This window comes from Ammodytes marinus (assembly GCF_949987685.1).
Source record: "Ammodytes marinus genome assembly, chromosome: 15".
In the NCBI taxonomy this organism is placed as follows: domain Eukaryota; kingdom Metazoa; phylum Chordata; class Actinopteri; order Uranoscopiformes; family Ammodytidae; genus Ammodytes; species Ammodytes marinus.
Window position 1 is genome coordinate 14,173,865 of NC_137219.1, and position 20,904 is coordinate 14,194,768.

Sequence of the window (20,904 nt, forward strand, 5' to 3'; positions counted from 1 at the left end):
TGTGTGTGTGTGTGTGTTCAGCATGTGCGTGTGTGTGCGTGTGTCAGTGAATGAGTACAAACTTGTGTTCGTGTTTTAAGTGTAGAATGAATTAAAGGCAGAGAGCTATTTCAGCCAACTACACATCTATGTTTACAGATAAACTTTCCACCCACATTTTTGTGTTATTGTTAGTGTGAGCGCGTAAGTGCATTTGTGTGTGCCTCCTGCTTTCATTAGGTGGCCATGCCGACCTCGTCAGGTATGTCAGCTGCTCTACCGCCTGTGAGGAGTGGATTGGGCCCCAGCAGTGCTGGAACCTGGGACCTTTCATTTAAGATGGCGCTGAAAGCTGCTCGAAGGTGGAGAGATTCCACATCGGTCAACAGCTTTCAGGAATGGGACACTGTAGCAGCTGAGGACAATCCTCAACCTTACACATACACTATCACACATACAATAACTTCGCTGGCACAAACAAAGGCCACATGCTTAATACTATCAAAAACTATTAGACAAAATGGCTCATGCAATGCTTAAACTAAAGGTAATTTACATACTTATAACCCTCACCACATGTCCATGTTTTGCTCTGAGCAGGTGCAAAGTCTGATGACTCTTGCCATCAGTCTTGGCACTGGGGCTGGTCTTATGTGTCAGACAACAACAAGCAACCTGTTTAAACAGTGAAGAGTTGCCTCCCTCCCACACAGAGCGAGTCCCTTTTGATATTAGCGGACGTCTATTTTAAAAAGACACTTTATTCTTCAAAGGATATTTACTCAGTCTGTGTAGTGTGGGTAGATGAGAGTGTGTGACTGAGTGTGCGTGTGTGTGTGTGTGTGCATGTGTGTGTGTGTTTGTGTGTGTGTGGGGGTGGGGGGTATATGCACCCGCACACGGGGTATGTGCGTCCTGCTTCAATAGAATGCCTACAAAGTGAGGGATTAGTGAGTGATTCCAAACCATTCCTGGGGCAAGACCAGGCCCATCCCACCTCACATCACACCTGGACCCGACACTACTTTCCCTCAGGATCGTCTAACTTCCCTAAGCATCCATTCGACAACATGTTAACACGCAGCCAGAATAATCAGACTCAGGACTGGGGTCCCTTTCAAAAGCTTCTGGAAAATTACCCAGGCAAAGAGTAGCTGAGAATGGCTGAGATGTCCCCTTGCATGTTCCAAGTAAACAACATGACACAACTAGATGCAACATTAGATCACTCTTTAAATAAAGATCAGAGTCATTGGGAAGCTCAGGAAGAAATATCATCCTAACGTTCCATGGATTTGCTGGCTCACAGAAAGGCAGATATGTCATGCCACCAGTGACTGTTCACCTTGGCCCGGGGTGAAGCAGCTGGCTGAAGTGCTGGCGGGGCAGGTTGTGGTGGGGTGTGGGGTGGTAGGGGGCACCATGAATCTATGAGTGATTCTGTGACTGGTGAACTTGCACATCACAAAAAAACATCCAGATGAAAAAAAAGGGTCATGAATCAGCCCCCTGTGCATTCATCCCCATCACAATGTGTTCCTCCTTTGTGCTTACACGCTGCACAAGATCACATTGACACTGGGGCTTCTAATTAGTATTATTTTGATTTATGTTTAAATATTTAAAAAAGAATGTACAATTATTTATTTATTTTTTTTATGTGAAAATAGTCCATCACATTTTACGACCCAAAAGTAACATTGTCATATTGCTTTATTTGTCTCAACAAAAGTAAAAACCCAAATGTAATATATTTATAGTTATAAAACAACAAAAAGACAAAAACCTCACATTTGAGAAAGTGGAACTAACGTTTGGCATTTTTACTCGATAAATGCCTTAAATGACTGATTATTAAAACGGTTGTGTATATATATTCTGTTAAAAGAAAATCAATTCATTTTCAGCAATAATTGATATTGTCACTGAAGATGGGGGAACAAATTAGCTTAAATGTTATTAAAGGCATTTCAGAAATATGACCCATCTTCAGAAATGTGTTTTTACATTGGCCTCTCCTAATTTCTGCTAAAGAACATTTAAAACCTTGGCTTGGAACAAGAGACCACAACCTAGCAGATAAATAAATTCCAGCTATCTGCAGGAATTCACCGCTCTGTGCTGAAATCCCACCAAGTCAAACAGAAGTCATTATTATGGACTCTGAGGTGAAGGGAAATCCAAACCCACACGCTCCCCCGACTCAAAACTCTCAGTCCAACACAGCAGATGCATGGTGAGAGCTCTGCTCCACCAACACCAGCCCAGGGACGGGAGGATGAAGAGAAATGGGAAGAAAGAAGCGAGGAAAAACAGCCACCAAAGAAGCCAAGAGCAACATAATCATGCCGTTTCTCGCTCCATCAGCAAGTTTAACTTTATGCTCTATATCAAGGGGGTAAGGGTCAGAATACCACATCCTTCATTTGGATCGATTTGATGCTTTCCACTGGTGGTGGATGAGCCAGTTGTCTCTTTGGGGTTCAATGACTCAATTCGTGTTTTTCTAATGATTATCACAGCATCTGATACTAACCAAGGCCTTTCAAAGAGCACTGCTAGTGGAAAACCCATTTAAATGGGGAAGGAGAGGCAAAACAAAGATGCCACAAGAGAGAGCTGGGTTATACCTGATAAATGTCAAAAACCCAGCTCCACCTCAAGCCTAGGTGAGTACTAAGCAGATATCTCTCCCACGCCCCACTGAACTGTGGAGGCATAGGGACTGGCGGGGGTGATGAAACAGCCTATCTCTATCACAGTAGAATGAAAATAAACTACTAAAAAGCTGAACGACAGCCAAATGGTAGGTCTCTCCAGACACGGTGAGCACAAAGCTGCGAGCTCAGAGCAGCCAGAGCCCTGAGCCCACATGTACTCTCTGTGGGTCCCGCCATTCGCCCAGAGGAATGTGATGACATGACTGAAGGGGTGGGGGCCTGTTCCCACACTGAAGAACTGCCATACACTGAAGGAACATCCTCCCTTTGAAGGTCTAGATCGTTATCTCCACTCAAATCGTCAACAAACACTCCACATTAAGTTTATATGATCTCGGAACTAAAATTACACCAAGATCTTAACTGTTCAGACCCACCTTAGCACCAGAGGATAGAGGTAAACCGAAAAACATGTGACATAAACCTGAATGCTCTCGTTGTAAATATAGAAGCCATTTTTTATTTAAGAAGCATATAGCCTCTTTAAGCCCTCCAGTTTTACTGTGCCCACCCTGCAGTCACCTAAAGTAGCAAAGCCCAGTCTGACGTATGCATGTTAAAGTCATGTTCAGACCGTCATTACCCCTGCATTATCCTGCATTCATTTAAAATGATGCCACTCATTAACTAATACGGTGGGGTGCCAATGCAGAGGGATCCAGCAAAAAAATACTTGGGGCACCCTAGTAGCTCACCGGGTGGAGTCCGTATCATTAAGGCTAAGTCCTCGTCGCAGTGGACCCTGGTTAAATTTTGGCACAGGCTGTTTAGTGCATGTCTTCGCACACTCTCTATCCTCCTTTCAACACTGTACTTGACAATCAATAAAAGGTGAAAAACACCAACAATGTAAAAAAAAACTAAAAAAGTCTACACTCAACTACATAAGTACTCAAGAGAAGATTCAGGAAAAGTTGATCACCATGGAACTTCTTGGTGTTATGATTCTTGAAACAGGATGAATGGAAGAAAGTTGTTCTCCTTAGTGTCAGTGCACCCATAAGCTTGAGACTCGTGAGAGCCAAGAGAGCCTGTCACTTTGAATTTGTATGTATGAACTGGGATTAAAAAGTGTTGCACTTACCATATGGATTCCAGTTGAAAATAGATTGGTAGGTTTGACCGCCTGTTTCTGCTGCTCTATCTGGGTCTCCAGCTGGGCAGCACGGACCTTGTGTTGGGCGAGCAAGATGGTCGCAGGAAGTTGAGACTTCTCCTGCAGAAGCAAATTAAATTTGGGATTTTATAAGAATATTAATTGAGGTGGATGATAGGCGCAATGGAATGCTTCATCAGTAACCTTTCTGTTCAGCCAAGACAGCCAACTCTTGAACATGTTGAAGGTGTTCAATTGTATGTTGAGAAGAAATAAGAACCCCCCCAGACATCTCTGTCAAACTGGATCACTCACCATCAGCCTAGGGTACTTTGAGGATAGCTGCCACATATTGATACAAGCTATATTAACAAAACTGTGGCTCTGCAGGGGACGCTGATTCAAGTGCACTGCACCGCCTTCACCTTCAATAAATGTAAGGTCGGACATTTCAATTTCTCCAGTGGAGTGTTGCCAAGCATAGAGGTCTAAGAACACAAACGTGGACAGGTTGTTCACTGAAGAGGTAGGACATTGAGATGAGGTGGACAGCAAAGGTAGCACAGTGTAACGGTGTCTTGGCATTTATCAATAACAATTGCTTTGTTTGGACAGCATCACTTGGTTGACATGCTTCTCAAGATCAGAAAAGTTAATAATTTCAATAAGAAAAAAACACCTGGAGACAAATAATGTAAATTCTATGTTAACATTACATCACAACATTACTTCACAACAATAATCGGGAAGTGTACTACATGTTAACAGCAATGTATTTTTTTTTTGATTAATTAACAACTGCTTCAGCAAACGGCAACAAGGAATTTAAATGGTTTGGTTTATGTGTGTGTGCTTGTGAGAGAACAGTGAGCTTTCTGGCCACAGGGACGTACAGATGTCAGAGCTCAGGACAGTTCCCTCAGGGGGGGCTGGGAGCTGATCTCATCTGCCTACAGTCAACAGGCCCTGTGCCTTAAACAAACAAACACACAGCTTAGCCGGCTATCTGCGATGGTGCTTCAGCAGCCCGCTCTGCAGGAACAATCACTTCCAAAGCCCACAGCTCAACACAATGGAGCCAAGAGGCTTTGGAATCACAGAATGAGAACAATGCAGCCCGCAGCACAATGACATGTAATAAGCTCTTAATGATCTCACAGCCATGAACCCTCGAGCATAGGGTGTGTATGTTTATGTGTGTCAGACATAGGGGAACATCTGTCAAAATGTGATGCACTCTTTGCTTCAGCAGACTGTGGACATGCAACATGTGTGTGTGTGTGTGTGTGTGTGTGTGTGCGTGTGTCTCACCAGTTCATCCAGCAGAGCCTGCTTGTTCTTCCTCTTGGCCTGTAGCTGCCTCTGCTCCTCCTGCAGCAGGTCCAGTCTCCGCTGCTCATTGCCCTGATGCTCCAGCAACAGCAGCTCCTCCAGCTCTTCCTGCTCTCGCGTCTGAGGAGTGCAGGGAAAGAAAACGTGGATAATGCAAAAGCACTCACATCATTCTGTCCAAGGATGATCCTACACTCTGATTTCTCAGAGGAGGCCAAAAGGCCAAAAGAATTTTCCTGCAGTGTTTATTTTACCACCAAATTATCATTATTAAACAGGTGGAGTCAGCACTTCTAGAGAATGCTTGTTGTCAAACTCACTTTTTGTCCGAATCAGTGAGTAGCTCCTCACGATCCGCTACTTGTGTGCACTGAAGAAAATCCTGTGTTAAAACACAGCCTAAGCTCTGTAAACTGGCATGTTGCTAGCTACTGGAGACTCCCTTTTTTACATACCAGTTTACAGAGCCTAGGCTGTGTATTAACACCCAATTTTTAACACACACAGTATGGACAGGTATCGGATCGCAAGGAGATTTTCTCTGATTTTGACAAATTAATTTTTTCAACAAGCATTCTCCAGAATTGATGACTCCACTTTTATTCTAGGTATTATGCATGTGAGGGAAAATATACACTGTACGTACAAGTTTAGCCTTATTCTTCTGAATTATGTCTCTGTTCTCCCGCTGGTACTGCTCCATTTTCAGCTTGGTGTTCTCCACATCAATGTTGTTTGTGAGGTTATAAACTAGACAGAGGAGACACAAACCAGCATTGAGGGACCAGTATACTCCATGAGAAGTGCTGGTTGGACGGTTAAACAGCTTCGGAAATCCCCTACTGACACATCTTTCCGACGTGAGATAACCGACCGATTCGGTAACTTTCCAAAGAATTTGTGGGTCCATCCTCATCTTGAACAGACAAGTACTGTTTAAACCCACAATATCATTATTTTTCAATTATTGTCAAGATCCAAATAGTTCCACAGACAAAAAATATGTCCAGCTGGACTTATGAGGAAAAAAAGGGTATAAAATGATGTTAAGACACTTTTCCACTTGAGGGAATAATGTAGCTTTAAAAAAAAAAAATAGCATCTGGTAATTCAATATTTATCTCAACCTTAGTGTGGTACTGTAGTTTTTAGTGAGACAATGGAATGAACAGATACAGAATATATACGTATATGCTGTTGTCAAACTGTAGAGGAATCATTCTAATTTCAAGGCTGCTTTAGGTGGAAGTTGAGGAGAATTATTAGGGTTGAGAAGTTAGTCAATTTTGAGTGTACACATACTATCACTTAGCCTGGCTCCGCCCGCCTACCTACTTCCGCTCAATTTTCATTTCACTTCAGTAGTCAATCTGGGGCTGGGGTGTGTTAGTGGGATCCTGCTCAGCCAGACTTTTGGCGGTCCAATCAGCGAACAGAGCGAGTGGCTGAGAACGATGACGTCGAAGTCGCGCTCCAGTTTCAGTTGAATGCTGCGTTCCTTAATACTCAGAATTCGGAAATTTCCGACTTGGTAGTTCCGCGTTCTGACCTGTCTGTGTTCCAGTGCATCTGCTTGGGAAAGTATGGACGCCTACAACCTTTCTCATCCAAATAACTACACGTTAGGCTCTAGCAAGTTACCGTTGCCAGGTACCGGTAGATCCATAGACTACAATACGTAGTGAAGTCGGAAATTTTCGAGTTCCCTGTACAACTGGAACACACCGTCAGAAGCCGGCTCATGACATACGTCACGACCAAACGTTATGCGATTGGTTGGCTAATCCAGATTGGCACTGGGCAGATCCAATAGTTTTAAACTTCAACAGACACCCGCCTCCAAGTGAGTGAACGTTTGCCAATTACAGCAGTTCCAGGCCTTCTGTGCAAATGAAATGAAGTACGATGGTCTGGTAGGACCAGGCTAACTATTACTGGTGCACATTCCAAGTACCAAACCCTTGATCTACACCACAGGAGCTGTTTTGCATTCTGTTAAGGGTTAAAAGTCATCAAGTGTATTATAGGAACTGGATACCTGCCAGTTTATATCAGTGTCTCTTTTCCTGGTCCCTTCCTCCCCATCACACTTGGACCATAGACTTTACATTAAGATGACGTCATGCACACACATAAATACCTTAAGCTTGTTGAAAGTTTTGCAAATATTAAACCTTCCTGGTTTAAAGATGCATAATACAGACAGTAAAAAATTATGTTATTGGCAGTTTGAGGTGTCCTATTAACAGCTTTACAGACCTTTCTAATGGTGGCCTATGGGGAAATATGCTTTGTGGACACAGCATCACAGTTGGCCACTGGTACAAGGCAGCAGTGAGGCTGACTGGCCGCAACATATCCTGCTCTCATAATACATTGATGCGTAAAGTCCACGGTGGCCGCCAGTCAAGACGGGTTAACATTGGCAGAGCTACTCCCTGAACCATGCCCCTGGCTGGAACTAATGCCTGTGTAAAACATCCCCCTGCTGCCAGTGTCAGAGAAATCATTACACTAGTAGGCATCCTGTTTGCCCTCTGTTGTTTCAGTAGGAAGCCTCCAAATGAGTGTGCCTACCTGTGTCCTCCAACTTCTCCAAATAGTCATTATATTCTCTCAGGCTAGAGAAATCAATGTCTCGCTTGTTGTATCTGCAGAGAAAGGACAGAAAGATGATTCAAATACTAAAACCTGATGAAAGGAAATGTGCACCAACATATTTAATAGCTTCCATTAAATCAACCGTTTATAATACCATGTCTGCATATTGCCTAATAGACACATTAGATGTCAATTAAGGGGCTATTAAAGGACAGATGAGAGGGAGAGAGAAAAGGCAGGGAGGGGCGAGAAGTAAAAACCTGGCAGAGAAAGAGCCTTCCCATTTGAGAACCCCCTTTGGGAGACTCATTGTCTACAAAACAAACAGTGTAATGAGAAAGACAAAGGTGGCTTAAGAAGTGGGAGGAGGCATGAGATGACACATAAACACGCAGAAACCCGCCCCCCCTCACTCACATCTTCAGCACCCTCTTGCGAATCTCCACCTCCTTATCTATGGTGGGGTCTTCGAAGAGCTGCACGCGGAAGTTGCTCTTCCTCAAGGGCGTGTCGCACTGCACGCAGTTCCCCGAGCCGCGCACAAAAAGCATCTCCACACAGTTCTCGCATCTGCAGGGGGAGAGGAGACAACACAACAGAAAATAGCATCACGCCGAGTTGGATGTTTCCAAAGCAGGCCCGAGACATAGAAGTGAGCGTGTGGGTGTATGTGGTTGCTGAAATACTATTTTCCTCACAGTAAAGCAAATGTGTGGGTTTTTTTAAGGTCTGTAAATTATCATCAGGCTCAGTGGGTGATAATGGGGTAGATGAATATTTCCTCTGAGTGCTTAAAGATGGCTGGAATTACGATTGGAATGTCGATTAGGCTGCCTCCAACTCTCAGACAAGAGGAAATTAGTCTGACACTCATCAGTCGAGTGTCTGTCTGCACTGGAAAAACATTCGCCTTATTGTTATTTCAACAGACCTCAGTCATTCTGCCACGTTGCGTAATATGATAAAACGCAGCTCAGTTATTCAGTGTAGTCTATCATTAGAAGAAAAGGCTAGGTCTTACGTAATTTGGGAAAGGAAAAGAAACAGAATTACAGCATTTTGAAGGTTTTTGTCATTCATGTACGTTTAAGCATTCTAAAATCATTCGTATTTAAGGCCATCATTTATCAGAAAATTTTAAAAGGCATCAGTATGTCCACATGCAATTCCTAGTAATTCGTAACATTCTCCCTATCTGTCACAAAATTTAATTGATTTTCCTGACAAAGTGCCAAAATGAAAGGAAGATGTATTAGGGAGAAGTGTAAGCCATTTTTTTTAATATTGTTGATGTGTAGGCAGTTTTTGATCAAAGTATCTACTGTAAATCTGTTAAATGAATACGATTACTTTCCAAGACAAAATATGTGGCAGTACAGCAGCACAGTCATGATGAGTTTTTCAGGCGGCCTTTGGTTCCTCATATAAGCGCTCGGGAATCACAATTCTCTTCAGTAAAGAGCACGCTTCTCCACCCGTGACCAATTGTGAAGGAAAAGGCAGAAAGACTCTTCAGAGAGTGTTGGAATGACTATACTGTTGTATTATGAGTTAAAGTCCAGGTTCAAACAGGAAGGTTCACTTTGTGCACCATCATGAAACGACTCCATGGCAACTGTCAGACCTACCCGAGGGCACAACCCTGAGCTTAGCCATCCATCACACCTTCATGCAGGTAGGCGTTTACCCATCAGTCACACTCAAATGAGGAGTAGTCACTGAAGACAATGGGAATGTCCCTGAATCTCCCCTGGTGGGGTGGAGGGCCTGGATAAACGTTTGCACAGTACACTCTTCTAATTAAGTCTCTGCAGAGGTTTTTTTTCTCCACAGGAATTCACCTTCCTGCTCATGACCACCTTCACAAAAATGGATAACATCTGGTTTCCAAATGTCACTATCTGCTTTTGAGCACTGACAGTTTTTTTAATAATAAAATAAAGCAAAGTTGGTGGGAAAAGGCTGGATTTTTCACCATTGACGACGGTATGGTTGAGTCATTTCTTTCCAAAGTCAAGGCCTTGGCTTGAGAGACACTCTTGCCTGGGCAAAGGCTCTCCAGGGATGGAGCCTATTAGAAGGATCATGAGAGTCATCATGCAAGACATTTCGCTTCATCAGCAGGATTCAAATCAAAAAGGCAGTTAGAAGGAGAAACTGCAGAGCCGTGGAGTTTGGCTGTTTACGCCTAGCATTTTAGATATGGGTCAAACAAGCCCAACCTGCCAAGTGTGACACCAAGCTTTCAAAGCCATACAACAAACAGAATGATGAAGCATTGCAGATGAAGCCAAAAAAATAAAAATGAAAGCTGAACGAGGATCTTAAACATCTGCGTTGTCCAGTTGGCTCTTCAGAGCAAGACGAGCCCCTGCTCAAGTGCACCCTGGAAGAGGCAGATGTTCGCTGTGGCCCCAGGCTACAGGAGATGTATAGGCCTGGCCATATGGAGGTAGATGGAGGGATTCAGCTTGTTTCCACAGGCCCACAAAGAGCCCATTCATCAACACGGGGAGAGGAGTGGGGCGTAGCTTGCCCCCTGCCCCATAAATGGACCACACAACAGAACTCTCCAAAGGGGAAATCCTGTGTAACTCTAGAGCAAAGAGGTGAAGGTCTAAGAGGGAGGGAGGAGACTTTTTAGAGTCAATTTGCCATCTTTATTCTGAAATACGCCTTCTCAGTGAGTGTGACGGATTTCAGATTGTGTGCCTTCTGCAATTTGTAAATCGAGGGAGGCCCTCAGAAAGCCCTTGCCAAGACTATGCTATATTCTGCTTGGCAAACTGAACAGACTTTTAAGGGAGCCGACAGATCTCTTGCAGCCTGCCATCTCCATGTCCCAGGGCCATTGTCGCTGACTGAGTACTGGTGACTCCTCCCTCTCTCACCTGTCGTGCTCAGAGCTCCAGGCTCCTATCTTTCCCATCTGCAGCTGTCAGCAGGTCAAAGAAGGGGGGTGGTAAGAAGAGGGTAAACAGGGTCCTGGCTCAGCAAAGAGGCTTCCCCATCACCACCACCCCCCACCGCCCCTTGGTGACATTGCCTGCATCTACGACTCCTCCCTAAGCAAAAACAGCACAGCAACATAAACAGACAAGAGCTGGATCCTCACAGAGTCCAGGTAGAGCAGTGCTGGCTTTGTGTCAAATTTAAACCTGCTTTGACGCCCTGTCCTGCCCTGTGACCTACAATACCTGCAGCAGCACAGTCAAAAAATGCTGAGGCCCAAGAGTGGGATAGCTTACACAGGACACTATCTTTAAAAAAAAGCTTAGATTAGGTGAATTTTGGAGTTTTAAATAACAATTTCATTGTTCCCTGACATTTCGAATCAGGATCTGTAAAATTGACAATACTGTGAAACAAATACTGTGTACAGTCATAATCATAACCTCGAGGAGCAGAAGCTGTCGTTGAGGTCCATCCATCCATTAGTTATCTATCGAGTTTGGTAATTGGCTGCCTTTCACTGCAATGCTCCATGGAACTTGTAGTTGACTTCGCTCTTAAAGAAACATTTTGGCATGTTGGGAAATTGGCCTTTTAGCATTCTCACCGTGACTTAGAAGAGAAGATCAATACCACTCTCCGGTCTATCTTTTAAATATAAAGCTACAACCAGGAGACGGTTAGCTTAGCTTGGCATTAAGACTGGAAACAGGGGGAAACATCTAGCCTGGCTCTTTCAAAAGTTCATCACTCATTTTTATGTTATATCTTGGTATTGTTGTTCGGTGTAGCAACTGAAGTGAAAAAACAATGAGTTGTAGTTTTACATGGGGTTAGAGGAGCTGGTGGGCAGATTACTTTGGACAAAGTTGGGCTAGCCATTTCTTCCTGTTTCCAGTTGTTATGCATCAGCTAAACAAACCATACCCTGGCTCCTGCTATGATGAAATTAACCTTCTCATTTAGGTCTTAGCAAAAACGCAAACTTTTCCTTTCAGTTAAATTAGAAGAATACTATTTAAAGGTCACATATTATTCACATTTTCAGGTTCTATTTTTTAATTTGCGTTTCTTCTAGAATCTGTGTTCATGGTGTAGTTTCCAAAAAAGTATTTAATTTCTCACAGTGCTTTTGCTGAATCTCCTCTTTTCAGCCTCTATCTGAAACGCTCTGTTTTTGGGCTTTTCTCTTTAAGTCCCGCCTTCCAGAAAGCCGAGTCTGCTCTGAATGGCCCTAAATATATAACTCCAGGTTTTAATCTAGCTGCCAGTTAGATTTCAGGGGTATCTGGGGTTGTGCTTATCACAGATGGAGGTAGTGCTAAATTAGTTTGGTAATGCTATTGTGCATTCTACACAATAGCTGACATTTAATGCTCACCCATGTCTTGGAGGAATCTATGGAGAAAATAAAGATAACTTTTTCTTCTGGAACCCTGAAAAACTTTCCCCACTTTATTAATGTATATTAACCTACAAGCTAGTACAGGAAACTGGCTTCTACTCAATGAGGTGCGTCCATCCTGTCAACCTCTCTATAGAGGGTGGACACTGGACACCTCTGATCAGCACCATATGCCTACGCTACTATAGTTTGTGCTCGCCTCTTCCAAGTGTCAAATGCCAAAGGACATGCGTCTGGTGTCATTGTGCAAAGGTAATAAATAACACACATCAAATGCCCCTGTTGACAGTGATAGAAAATGTGCTGTGGTGGGGTTTAAATTTAGATGCATGCTAGAGCTGGAGAAGCTGAGTACTGCATTGCATATGCCTGGTCAGCCAAGACTGGAATGGCCACTCAACCAGGACAAGGTAGAGAGGCCAACAGTTTATTAAATGATTCAACCAATACAGAGTCTAACCAGGGCTGCAGCTTATGATTACTTTCAGCAACAAATCAATTGAATAATTTAGCCTTTTTTCACAAGAAAAAATACCCATGTAGTTTTCCAGAACCAAGGGTGACATTTCTTCAACCTGCTCGTTATGTCCGACCTCGCCCAGCCCAAAACTCTAAGGTTTCTATTTTTCAGTGATTATAAAACTAAGAAGGTGCACATTTGAATCCACTGAATGTTTTAAATGTATTCAGACTTAAAAGATTCTCAAAATACGTTTTCTGTCAGTCAACTATTCGACTTCAGCACAAGGTTCAACATTAACAGACACACCTTAAAACAATGACTGTAAATAGATAGAATGACTGTGTATTCACATCCTAGACGTTGACAGGTCACACCAGAAATGGTGATATCACTCTGAAAGGTTACACAGAAACCAAGAACTGCACTCTGCTTGGAACGATGTATCTTCATAATTGTCTCTGAGTTAGTATAAGTTTAAGTTTATTTAAAGGGACATTGCATATTAATAGACATTTACATGTAAATATACAGGATTGTAGCAAGTGCTAATTTGCATCCTTTGTCCCTTGATTGGTCGACACCAATCACATGAAACAAACATATGCGTGTACTCATAAATAAAAACAGACAATCAGACAACAGAAAAAATAAAATAAAAAATGCAACCGACAGAACAAGTGAGTAAAAACAATTATTCAAATAATGTTAAAAAATAAAATTAAAATTAAATTTAATTTAAAATCTATGATAGATTGTGTGAACAGTTTTGAGATTCCAGCAGCCATACTTTAAGACATTTTTTAAAAGAGCCAAGAGTGGGAAGCTCACGTAGAGCAGCGGGTAGTGTGTTCCAGGTATGAGTTGCACGGTATGAAAATACAGCCTGTCCATAGGCACTTTTTCTAAAAGGAACAATACAGTCACCTCGAGAAGTTGCCCTGGTGGATCTACTTTCATTTTTTTGTATAAATGTTTGCAATGGTGCTGGGGCGAGTCTGTTGAGAATTTTAAAAACCAGGGTGCAGTCTGCATACTTGATCATGTTTTGCCAACTCAGTAAATCGTGCTTCTTTAAGATATTGCAGTGGTGATAGGTTTTCGGTTTTTTATCTAAAATCTTAATGGCTTGTTTGTATACTGTTTCCACAGATGTTAACGTGGTCTTGCATGCCAATGCCCAGCTTGTCATGCAGTATGTCATATGAGGTATAATCATTGAATTAAAATATAGTTTTGCTGAATCGAATGGCATATTTTCTCTAATGTATCTGAAGTTGGATAAATTAAATTTCATTCTGTTTACTGTTTTTTTTACTTGTTGCTTAAAATTTAATTGTGAATCGATAACAACACCTAAATACTTGAATTCCTGGACCACTGTAAGTTTTTGGCCCTGTATTGATACCATGGAATCTGTATTTTTGTCACAGGCCTTCTTTGAGAAAAACATGCAGACTGTTTTAGTTAGGTTAAGAACCAGTTGGGAGCGCTCTAGATATTCTGAAACACTGTCCATTGCAGCTGTCAGTTTGTGAGCGGCTTGCTCTGTATTTTTTGCATGAACATAGATAACTGCGTCATCAGCATACAGTTGGCATTGCACATTAGATGGACAGATGTTTGGCATATCATTTATATAAATACTAAATAACAGTGGCCCTAATATTGACCCTTGAGGCACACCTAAGTTGTTCTCACAGGTATCAGATATTGTATTTTGCAATCTGACACACTGCTTTCGCTCCTCAAGATATGATCTCATCCATTGTGCAGTACGTGAAGAAATATTAAAAGCAGACAATTTTGCCATTAGTATCTCATGGTTGACAGTGTCAAACGCTTTTCTCAAGTCAAGAAACACTGCTCCAATGACCCCCCCTTTATCTATGCTCAATTTTATGTTCTCCACAAAATAACAAATGGCGGTTTCAGTTGAGTGGTGTTTTCTAAAGCCAAACTGCATTGGGTGGAGATAAAATGGGCTATTGTCAAGATGTGCCACAAGTTGCTCTATTATATGTTTTTCTATTATTTTGGAGACAACTGGAAGAATACTAATTGGCCTATAGTTACTTGTTTCTGTGGGTTCCCCAGCTTTATAGATCGGTGTGATTACAGAGCATTTCCAAGAGTTTGGAAAGACACCTTCTGTTATGGATTGATTTATAATGTTGGTGATTGGTTCAATGAGTGACTGTTTATGTTCCTTGTAAAAGACCGTATCCATACCAAATGCATCTTTGGCTCTAGAGTTTTTCAGTCCAAGAAATGCATATGCTTGCAAAAATTTGGCTTTTGAATTTCATATTCCCCTTTTTTTCTTATTAACTTTTTCTGCATCAAATTGTTGATTACACCGAATGGGAAATCAGTAAATGTGACATTGAAAAACAGTGCTCACGCTACAGTACAGGCCTTGGTATCCATCAACCCTTGTAGAAGCTTAGCTGGAAACAAAACAACTTTTAAAAAACGACATCAGTGATGAAAATACTAATACGGTTTGAGAGAACAGCAGTTTTAAAATTGGTGCATAAATCCACCATCATATCGGCTCCGGGGAGAAAGAAAAAAAAGAACTCCAAGGTGACCTGGGCTAGGACATCTCTCCAAATTGCTTCATTGCAGAATCATTTTAATTTTCTGCGTGTAGCCTTGCATCCAAAAAGAGGCGGTGAGTTATGAGCTCACTGACCTGATGACAAAGCACGGCCACTTTCTGATGGTATGGTCAATAAACAGACAGGGTCGAAAGAAAGATGCCACCGTCACCGCATGATGCTCACGGAGAAAGTGTCCCCTTCATTTAGTTTCTAAACAGATGACAAGGTTAAATATTGGAAAATGCAAAGCAAACAAGGTTTACTGGGAACTGACATGGGGATGACGCACAGTCAAAACTGTAGCATACTTATAAATAGGATTAGTGTAAACTAGTGCTCAATCAAGCAATTAAGTCAACAAAAATAGAATGATTAATTGTTCAAGTCATTTGTTTTAACTAAAAACACCACATATTTGCTTGTTTCTTACATTTAGCCTACTTGATTAATGTTACTACTGCATATAACATTTACTTAAATTAATAAAAAATTCCATTCCATCAAGTGATGTAACTGACCCAATAAACCAAACCTACCACAGGAGCACAGTTAAGAAGGTAAATCTGGTTATGTTTATGGTTTAGCTTTGAGATAGTTAGGTAGGTCTGAAGGTGGAAAAGATTTGGTCGCATTTTTACTGGCCTGTGGTGAGTGATTGTTGTCTCTGATTGAAACTGTGGTAGGACCGATAAGAACAAGTGTTTGCGAGAACACGAGTGATCGAGTTTACCAATAAAAATATATATTACTAATATTGTAATACTCAGTGGAGCTCTAGTGTTGATTTGATTGTATTTGTGTGGTTAAATCTTTATAGACAAGGTTTATATCAATCACTTTTCACTGTGTTGTGTTTGCACTCCTGAACTTACCACTAAATGTCAGATTTCGAGGTACTGACTTCAGTGGTCTTAGCACCAGCATCTGCCTGAGGACAAATAGGCAGTGCAGGTCGAGCCAATGTAGTGTTATTAAAACCTTTGGTGCATCCTTAAAAAAACTCACACTCTGCCTCCTTCAACGCTTAAGGTGTCACCTCGAATTGATATGTAGATAAAAATAACATGAAGGTATTTTTCCACAATTTTCTTTTATAACTTTCTTTTTCAACTCGAGTCCTCACCATACAAACCATATTCATCTTTATTTTATGGATTTTAACCCTTTAAATTCCAGTTCTTTTAGAAAAGTCACTTTTTTTAAATGAAAAAACACAAAATGAAAAGCAGAATAATTAGTCTAAATTTTTTTAGGGGGATTATAAGAGTGTGATAGATGTCAAAAAATAGCAATGATATTGATTTGAATGCATTTCTATTTTTTTTGCTATTTAAGATTTACAATTTGCCACCCTTTAAGGGCCATTGTACGGCACACAGAATTCCATTAAAACCACACTTTTTGACCCTGGTGCCAATGGATGAGAGAAACTGATTTTTTTGTATTATTCTTTTGGTTCCTTGCACTTATGTCTTGACATTTTTAATTGTTTGTGTTTTATACTAGTTTTTGCTAGTTTCACACATATGCCAGTGTTTGGACTTCAGGCTAAAATGTGATTTTGCACTCCCCTGCTACATGATAAAATGCTCTGTCTGGGTTCTTCACAATAGCATAGAGTAGTATATGTGTATTTCAACAAATATGTGTGTGTGTGTGTGTGTGTGTGTGTGTGTGTGTGTGTGTGTGTGTGTGTGTCCAATAACAGACAGTGAAATTCACGTGTGTGTGTGTGTGTGTGTGTGTGTGTGTCCAATAACAGACAGTGAAATTCACATAGAAATACAGCTCAATGTAAATCCATGAAAACAGCATGTTTTGATTCCATGTTTAATTGAGGATACGTTTGTGAATGTGGTAATATTACACATTCATCCTGTTCTTATAACTTGAAATGTAATCTTTTTATGATTTTTTCAGATGTTTTATGAATTATGTCCTGCCTATGGAATTTACAACTAATAACAATACAAAATGTATCACAGTTCCCTCGTTTCCACTAGGAGTATCTTTGCTCTTCAGGCCTATAAGGACGAAATTCATGCATCATTTGTAAAATGTATAATTTCAATGTATAAGAACAGGATGAATGTCTAATATTACCACATTCCTGTATTTAACCTCAATTTACCATGGGATCAAAAAATGCAGTTTTTATGGATTTACACTGAGCTGTTTTTCTCTATGTGAATTTGAATGTCTGTGTTTGGATACACAAAGACACACACACACACACACACACACACACACACTTATTTGTCAAAAAAACACATCTATACTATACTATACTATGCCATCACTTAGAATGCAGAGAGAGCATTTTAGCTGAAACAATTTTTTCATGTGGCCTGCAGTGGCTAGTAGCAATATTAAATCTCAGCCTGTAATTAAAACCAATGTTATTTGTGAGAAAACCAATACAATTGAAAAAAAAACACTAAAAATGTAAATGTTCAAGACATTAGTGCAAGGAAGCAAAACAAAAAAAATAAAAATCTGGTTTCTATCATCTATTGGCAGCAGGGTAAAACAATGTTGTTTGAATGGGAGTCAATGAGCGCTTATTTTGCCGAAGGAGGCTGAGTGTGAGGAAAATGCATATAGGGGAGAGTGGCCTAAGTTGTGCCGGTGGGGAAGTTGTGCCACCCCTTGTTTCTAGAAAACCATAGAAGAAATGGGAAATGTGACCACATATTTAAGAAGAGCCATCCATTTAACTCATCCTGTAAATAAGGGAGAAACATGGAATAAGATATAAGCACATTTAAGCTAAAAAAAACTGTTTTTTGCCTTTCAAAGTAAAATTTCCATGATCAAGATTTTTTAATTATTGTGTCTGAACAATTATAGACACGTTTGAAAACATTTGACACATGTTTTAGTGCTTTAGTATACTACACTTTGTGTCTATATAGTTAGCACGATGTCAGCCCTAAACTGCTGCATCATGCTTATTATCCAAAATAATGGGGTTGGGGTGATTTGTGCCAGAGTGCCTGGGGTGAGTTATAAGTAAGTAAGTAAGACAAATGTATTTACAAAAGCACATTTATAACAGTTTGCACTGTCCAAAGTGCTGTACATTCAGTAGGTAAAAAATTAAGGTAAAATAACAATATCCAAAATAAAAGACATAAAGCCCAGACATCCACATATAAACAAAGATAGTAGCGCAGACTAGGTAAGATAGCTAATGGGGAGGAAAAACCAGGGTGTACAGATGGGTTTTGAGCCTTGATTTAAAGGCAGAAATGGAGGGGGAATCGCATATGCCAGGTGGCAGTTGGTTCTACAAGGGCGGAGCAGCTAGTGCAAAGTACATTTCTGAGAGTTGTGCCATTGACATGGCTGTATACGCTGGTCACCAAAAGAAAGTGATTGTCTACAGTAGCTCAGAAGAGAGTGACATCTCCATTCCACTTAACGACACCACTGATGAGAGTTCAGATGGCCAGAAAGATGATGATGGTGACTTTGTCATTGTGAGCTTTGCAGGTAAAACAATTAGATCTGCTAGGCCTTGTTTAAGATATTTACTTTAAATAAACCTTAAATAAGTGATTGTCTAATGGATTTGTCTTGCATTACATTTTATGAGATATATATCAATGGCACAATTTACCCCATGGTATTCTCTCCAACGGCACAACTTACACCACACCGGGGCAAGTTGTGCCACAAGACAACTTTTTTTCCGAAAGCTATATTTCTTTAACAGTTTATTCCATATCCAAAGTTTTTATTGCCAGGGATGCACAACACCCTGAAATGTATGTACATATTTGAATTTGAGACATAAATGTCAAAGCCTCACTTTAAAGTCACTTTGAGTAAAAAGTGGCACAACTTAGGCCACTCTCCCCTACAGTGCGTTATAGTGTTAATCAATGAATTGAGGTTAAAATTCATAAATTGGTCAGAAAACATTAGCATTGACCAAATATGAAGCCATTTGCATGAACACAGCCTCAGCAGTTGTGAAATGAAATACCAAAAGGTACCAAAAAAGGCCTAAGATGCACTGAAGGTTAAGAGCCAACTGTCCGCCATATTCATAAACAAGTTTGACAGTTGTCATGCAGCACCGTCAATAATGTAATGGAGCATACACCAGTCACTGTTGATGTTTTAGTATTTCTAAGGAGGTAGTCATTGTACCATTATTAAAATCATATTACCAATATGAGTGGGTTTATAACCAAAAGGAATCCATGTTTTTCTTACTTTAATATTTGTCGAGGACCACAAACAAACCTCAAGCTGTTCTCTAAACGCTTGAGAAATGTTTCCGACGACTGTTTTACGTTAACGTCCAATTAACGACTTAAGAAAACAGCTGGGAATAGTTTTAGAAAGACGTGACCGCCTCATTTTAAGGTATCTTGTGCTTCGTTTAGCAGTTTGAAGCCCAAACATTGTCGTGCTCGGAGAACTGTGTTGTTGCTGGCTGTATACTCACAGCGTATGGCCGCAGACGTTCACCATCAGCTTCAGCGAGGGGTTCCTGTACTTGGTTGTTTTGCACCTCGGACATCCCTGGTCGTCCATTTCTGTCTGCGTAGCACGAAAGTTGAAGAAGAAGAAGAAAAAGCTTCAGAGAAATGTCAACACTCCCCTGTCACTTCCCAAGCGGCGAACTGCTGCGTTACAACGAATGCGGTCCGACGGGGGAAACGCCACCATAAGAAGAGTTCCTGTTTAATGATCACCTCCAAAGCAGCAGCAGTGGTGGTGGTGGTGGTCACACTGTGGTGCTGGAACACCCAGTGGTCCCTGGGGAGTCCCAGGGTGTCTAAGGTAAACAAAACAAATTTAAAAAAAAGTAAGCTGAATTGTTTATTTTCACTTGTTGTTGGATATTTAGAGAACATTTATGAAATGGCTGTTTTGATTATAGGTTTCCTCTGTGCAGTACCTTACAGATTACTTCTATATATTCCATGATCTAATGTCAGCCTGAAGTGAGGCATAATTAGAACCAACATCCAGATGTTATTCCCCAGGGCCTCTGACATCATTTAGTTACTGGTTGAATGTGGAACTGTTTGGAGAAATAATCCACCAAGGATGGTAGATATATCATGGGATTTATTATCTTAAATTACCATAAGTATGATTAATATGGAACAAGTGTAGACTATTATATCATCGAGATAAGACAGCAACACAAAATTTCCAGGCAGGTTGGTACAATATTTTCAAAGGCTATAGCTTTTTCCATATAGCCTATTCTATCACAGTCAAAGCCCAGACATAGCCTATGTGTCATATTGATTCAATGACCATAAATGGTTAATTGATAAAACATTCAATCTGATAAATACAAATACTGTATGCAAAAGACAAAAATGACCAGTTTCTTTAGGTTTTGAAAGGATGATGCAATTTATATACATGGATTTGATTTTGAGGTTGACAACTATTATTAAGTGTTGTTAATCGCGGTTTATTACAGTCACAATTTGGATCATCAACAATTATGGACATACTTTAAAAAAAAATCCCATTCGTAAAAGTAATGTTTTTTACTGACTGAATGCAGCAGAGCTTGGATTTGACAGGGTTATACGAATTTGAATTAAAAATGTGTTTGGTAAATTCTGTATGCGGCTCACAATTTAAATATTCATTTTGGAGTGCAGAATATCGGACATATGCAGTCGCTGTCCATTTTTATTGAACCTTTTTATTTTAACATGGTCAACCATCGTAAATAGTCCCAGGATAGTTTCCCCTCCTGGGTTTCCATACCT

The 20,904-nt window shown here is 40.8% G+C and overlaps 1 protein-coding gene across 1 annotated transcript in view; it reads right to left on the reverse strand.

The window, feature by feature from the left end:
* The window catches only part of mnat1 (MNAT1 component of CDK activating kinase), a 37,022-nt gene extending 17,239 nt beyond the window's left edge, over window positions 1–19,783 (reverse strand). The window contains exons 1-6 of the mRNA XM_080042853.1: window positions 19,611–19,783; window positions 8,146–8,298; window positions 7,705–7,778; window positions 5,774–5,877; window positions 5,107–5,247; window positions 3,784–3,915 (exon numbers count right to left, since the gene is read on the reverse strand). Coding sequence (XP_079898979.1) covers window positions 3,784–3,915; window positions 5,107–5,247; window positions 5,774–5,877; window positions 7,705–7,778; window positions 8,146–8,298; window positions 19,611–19,699 — 693 coding nt within the window. The 5' untranslated portion in view covers window positions 19,700–19,783. The remainder of the gene's footprint in view (window positions 1–3,783; window positions 3,916–5,106; window positions 5,248–5,773; window positions 5,878–7,704; window positions 7,779–8,145; window positions 8,299–19,610) is intronic.
* Window positions 19,784–20,904: the final 1,121 nt, after the last annotated feature.